This window comes from Pseudophryne corroboree, chromosome 4, assembly GCF_028390025.1.
Source record: "Pseudophryne corroboree isolate aPseCor3 chromosome 4, aPseCor3.hap2, whole genome shotgun sequence".
Taxonomy (NCBI): Eukaryota; Metazoa; Chordata; class Amphibia; order Anura; family Myobatrachidae; genus Pseudophryne; species Pseudophryne corroboree.
This window is the reverse complement of record NC_086447.1, coordinates 496297710-496303709: the sequence shown is the minus strand read 5'-3', so window position 1 is coordinate 496303709 and position 6000 is coordinate 496297710. Positions and strand designations below refer to the sequence as shown.

At 44.0% G+C, this 6000-nt stretch overlaps 1 protein-coding gene across 1 annotated transcript in view; it reads left to right on the top strand.

The window, feature by feature from the left end:
* Positions 1-264: 264 nt before the first annotated feature.
* The window catches only part of LAMA4 (laminin subunit alpha 4), a 222287-nt gene continuing 216551 nt past the window's right edge, over positions 265-6000 (top strand). Inside the window, exon 1 of the mRNA XM_063917152.1 lies at positions 265-849. Coding sequence (XP_063773222.1) covers positions 649-849 — 201 coding nt within the window. The 5' untranslated portion in view covers positions 265-648. The remainder of the gene's footprint in view (positions 850-6000) is intronic.

Genomic DNA, 6000 nt, shown 5'->3' with positions numbered 1-6000 from the left:
AAAAAAGCACGCAGAGAATGTTTCTAATATTGAATTGAAGTCTTGGTTTTGTAGGGGTAATCCATGTCATGTACTGTAATCTGTCTCTTACAATACAGTGGGTACGTGTGAGTGACAGCATGCCTGGCTACATTATCTGTCACTTTGTTATCACTGATAAGACAGCACGGAGTAATGATATGGCTGAATCCGGTTCTGTAATAGCCGCATCATCATCATACTGTAGGAAGCTCATCGTGCTTCCAGAGGGAGGGTCTAAAATCGAAGGTAAACTTGATTGCAGTAAAGAAAAGCAGAGAGTGGAACACCAGAGTGTAGCAGCTGTATCCTGACACAGAAGATAAGGTGCCAGGGGGCTTGTGGAGCACTGCACACTGCTGTGTGAGACCTCAGCTCCCTGCTTGCTGCACTCTCATCTACATTATACTCAAGGGAAAGTCCAGCAACTGGCAAAAGCAGAGAACGGTTTCTTGGATGTTAGTGAAGGGGCAGCTAGCCAGTGACCAGCCTTCTTCATTGCATGACATCTGGAAAGTAAAGTCACAGCACGAGTTTATAAATGTTAGAAGAGAAGAGGGTGTGTGTCTGACTGAGAACTGGACTTGGATTTTGTAGAGCACGGGAAATATCACTGAATGCAAGAAAAGGATGGCTCACACTCTTCTAATGCGGTATGCTTTAGCGCTAATGGCTATTTTGGGGCACCTTTACCCTTGCAATGCTTCATTTGAAGGCAGCGCTATTCACTTGGAAGCTGAAGGTAGCACGTCAACCACCAACATACAGGACTTCAATGCTATAGTCGTGCAGCAGCCATCCATTCCCACAAGGCTGATTCCAGTATCACAGGTAACAAGTAATCCTAACTGTATCCATCATGGGTTACTGTTATGTATATGCTGTCATCTCATGTTCAGTTCACTGCAGCTGTGCTGTAGTATAATATGTTCTGTGGGTGTTGTTCTAGCCTAGCTTTACAGTTGTTTCTACTGTAAGTATTAAATAATAACAGTGGCCATTTAAAAACTGTAAATATTTAAAATAAGGGGAAGATATATGAACAGTATAAGCATAGGCTGAGCTGCAGAATATACTGGGTCAATAAACCTGGAGAAGTGATAAAGTTGAAGATGATAAAGCACCCGCCAATCCCGATTGGCGGGTGCATTGTCACCTGCCACTTTATTACTTCTCCAGGATTAATACATCTGCCATGTATAAAAAAAAACACCAGTGGTTACTACAAGCTTAACAGAAAATGAATTCATAGCTATGAAAATAGAATTGTATGCAATACAGTGATTTTATGACGTCACTAACTGCAGATTGGCATGTATCATTGGCAAGTAAAGCTGTAATATGAATGAAAATGAATATAGCTTTACAGTGCTTTTAAGTATTTCAATCGTACTAGTCAACCATTGCGCGAAATCGAGAAGAAAAAAAAGCCCCCCCACTCAATGATTTTTCAATGAGGAAAAAAAAAATCACAATTTTGAGGCGTTATTCCTCAACAAACTGAACACATTAAAATCCTGCGGCCTTATTGCACATCTACATCGCACACCCTATCAAATGAAATCGGAACCATCAAAATTGGTGGTGCCATTTCGGTGTATTTGCTCTCACAAGAAAAAATTGTTTAGGCGATAAGTATATGGATATGAATAATTACACCTTGCAGCATCTAACGTGGCAAAAAATGGAGTATGGTTATATTTCACACACCAACTTGTTCCTCATTGACTACTACAGAAGTTATTCATAACCTTTCTTGTCTATGAAAATTATTTCTTCCTGTTCAGCTCTATGGTAATAACTAACATGCTGCTTTCTGTGATTACATTAATAGCATTAGTATGTACAGTATTTATTAATGTTTAAATATAAAAATGTAACATATTTGGTTTTACTGCACTATACCTTTAAAACTTCACTACCTTAATAATCATCTGCACATGCGCCCCAATGTGTGAGCTACAGGTCAGGACCATGACATCATGGAGAACAGAATAACAGCCGTCACACTGTGTGGTTTAGAAGCTCCAGCTCCACAAGGGTCATTTATTAACTTTAAGTACCAACACTATAATAACAAATACCCCACAGTATATGTAAATAGTATCCTGTCCCTCTCTAAGGGGAACGCTAGTAACTGTGACACGCTGTAGAAACATGAAATATCTGGGAAGAAGGGCAAAGATCAGATTTGTACAGTATAAAATAGTGTGCGCGTGTGTGTGTGTATGTAAGTATGTATGTATGTATGTATATGTGTGTATATATATATATATATATATATATATACTGTATATATATATATATATATATATATATATATTTATAAAATGTCCATGTTGGCTAGTGAGACACATGCTTGTTTGATCATATCATTAGTCCCTGCAACAGTAAATTGTATATTATGTGTGTACAACTTTCCATATATTCTGTTTCACAAACCGTTACAGCAGGATCTACTACACATTTAGTATAAATACAGACATGGAGTGACCGGTAAGTACAAAATATCTCCACCTGCCTTGGGAGGCCCAGTAGTGTTGGATTATACCAAAGGAAGATGGGACAACTTTTTAGGTTCCAAAACCAATGGTCCCAGCCCCATTCAGATAAGAGATGTGCAGCCTTGAATTAAAGTACCGACACAATCTAATTGTCAAACTAATTGACAGCAAAATAAGGACAGGTGACAATGCGGACCAATAACAATGCGCTCCCTACTGGTCCATAAGGTCACACTTCCTAAACTGCGTGCATTACCAGCACAGGTGCCCCAGTAAAGTTTGTCTCAGCATACAATACATGGGGTTTCATTGATATTAGGAAACATGAAGCAGCAGAACTAAACAAAATGTAGAAGAGGCGGAGGGAGAAGGGTGGTTTTTGCATTGAGACCAAACTCCCACTTGGTGGTCCTGAGAATGATCTACGTATATCTGAGATATTTATAGACCCAAAAATAGGTGCACACTATTTGAAATATTATAATAACAGTTGCACATACTGTACTTACAGTACCAAGCTGGTTGGTTTGGTGAGTGTGAAATAGTGCGTACGTGTGACGAAACATACTGGGGGTAATTCAGAGAGGATCACAGCAACAAATTAGGGGCCTAATTCAGACCTGATCGTAGCAGCAACTTTGTTAGCAGTTGGGCAAAACCATGTGCACTGCAGGGGGTGCAGATATGACATGTGCAGAGAGAGTTAGATTTGGGTGTGGTGTGTTCAAACTGAAATCTAAATTGCAGTGTAAAAATAAAGCAGTCAGTATTTACCCTGCACAGAAACAATATAACCCACCCAAATCTAACTCTCTCTGCACATGTTATATCTGCCCCCCCTGCAGTGCACATGATTTTGCCCATCTGCTAACAAAGGGGGTCATTCCGACCCGATCGCTCACTGCAGTTTATCGCAGCGCATGCTGGACGGCCGAAGGCCGTTGTTCCCTAGCAATCGCCTCTGCCTAATTGACAGGCAGATGCGGTTGCTGGGCGGGAGGGGGCTGAATGGCGGCGTTAAGCCACCGTTTAAGGGGCGCGGTCCGGCCAACACAGGCATGGTCGGATCGTTGGGGGGGGGGGCGGCGGCTGCGTGATGTCACACGCAGCCGCTGCGACCCGGGCAGCGAAGCAGTTCTCTCGGCCGGCCGCAGGAGCTGCGCTGGCCGGGAGTTACCCCTCAAATGCAAAAGCATCGCTGCTGTGCGATGCTTTTGAATTTCTGCAGGAGGGTTGGGGGGGGGGGGCACTGACATGCGGGGCGGACTAGCCCTGTGCTGGGCGTCCCCCCGCATGTCTGAGTGCCTGATCATAGCTGTGCTAAATTTAGCACAGCTACGAACAACTCGGAATGACCCCCAAAGTTGCTGCTACGATCAGGTCTGAATTAGGCCCTAGGTTAGCAGTTGAGCAAAACCATGTGCACTGCAGGTGTGGCAGATATACTATTTGCAGAGAGAGTTAGATTTGGGTGGGTTATTTTGTTTCTGTGCAGGGTAAATACTGGCTGCTTTATTTTTACACTGCAATTTAGATTTCAGTCTGAACACACCCCACCCAAATCTAACTCTCTGCACATGTTACATCTGCCCCCCCCCCCCCCTCCCTCCCTGCAGTGCACATGGGGGTCATTCCGAGTTGTTTGCTCATTGCGGATTTTCGCTATGCTGCAATTTGTTGCAAATTGCGCATGCGCAAGGCACGCGGGGCGCATGCGCTTAGTTATTTAACACAAAACTTAGATTTGTAGTAGTGATTGCAACATACTGTTTTGTGCGATTAAATGAATATAATTAACATGTAATAATGTCTACAAAATAAAAGAAGCAAAGTCCACACATTTCTCTTACTGATGTATTTGATGATAGTCGTACAGGCTGGAGTCCAAGTAGACATTTAATGTTCTGAGAATCTCATAACCTTTTAGCATTGGGAAGATCATGCGCTGTACTGTACAAAGGGATATTTGAATTGTTAGAAACTCCCAGTTGTACAACATCCTAGTACAGATGTAGCCATGTTCATCTTACTGTGATTAAAGGAATGAATGAAGCGATTTCCGGCTGTGAATAGTCGCAGCCTGACATGCCATGCAGTATGCCGTGATACAACCTGCCGCATCGCAGTAAGACGAGCATGGCTACATCTGTATATTGGAATCCTTAGCATTATACAATATAAAAGTTAGTAATGAATGAATAAGTGTGCCTTGTGTATATGTAAGTGGTATGGCAGGTAGAAGATGCATGTACTGTAAGTGGATGTAGTAATTACCAATGGCTACATCCCGCCCCCTCTAAATCCCGACAGTCGGCATGCCGACTATCAGGGACTATTCCCACTAGTAGCGAGCGCAGCGAGGGACTATTCGCAGCGTGGCGAGTGCAGCGAGCCTGCAAGGGGCTTGTTGTGCTCCCCCCCTGCCAGCATTCCGCTGCCGGGATCCCGGGGTTGGTGTGCTGACCACCAGGATTCCCAGCAGGGGTAACGCCTGACCAACCCCATGTAACATCCTATATAATAACAGGCAGCTTCTCACCTCTATGGGGAGATCAAGTGTTTTGTGCACCAACGGCCACTAGATGGCGCCCAATGGAGAAATTCAAGTGTTACTCCGTTTGGGCGCTCACAGCCGCTGGTGCTGACATTACACTGGTGCTGGCATTACTGTTATGCTGTTCAATCATTTTGACGGGCTGGTAACTAGTGTAACATAATGAAACAAGTAATGCAGTGTTTACTTGAGTCAGTATGAAAAGCCAGCGTTCGGGATCCCGGCGGTTATAATACCAACGCCCGGATCCCGATGTTGAAAAGACCAACAGGGGTGAGTAGGTGGTGTTCTCCACCCTCCCCTTACCCCCTAACCCTTCCTTCTCGCAGCCTAACCCTAACCTTTTCCCTTGGTGCCTATCCCTAACCCTCCCCCCACAGCCTAAATCTAATCCCCCCTCCCTCGCCCTAAACCTAATCCGGCGGCTATACTTACTTTCGGGATGCCAGATGTTGGGATTCCTGCGTCGCTCTCCTGCCCCTTTTGGAGTTCCGTGTCAGGATTCCAACGCGTGTCGGGATTCCGGTGTTGTTATTTAGGCTGCCGGGATCCCGACAGCCGGCATTCTGACTGTATCCGCTTATTTCTATTTGTACTCAGCATGTCATTATAATTTATTACAAGGAATTAGCAGTTTCAGATCAATACTCAGATTATTGGGGGTAATTCCAAGTTGATCGCAGCAGGAAATTTTTTAGCAGTTGGGCAAAACCATGTGCACTGCAGGGGAGGCAGATATAACATGTGCAGAAAGAGTTAGATTTGGGTGGGTTATTTTGTTTCTGTGCAGGGTAAATACTGGCTGCTTTATTTTTACACTGCAAATTACTGTAGATTGCAGATTGAACACACCACACCCAAATCTGACTCTCTCTGCACATGTTATATCTGCCTCCCCTGCAGTGCACATGGTTTTGCCCAACT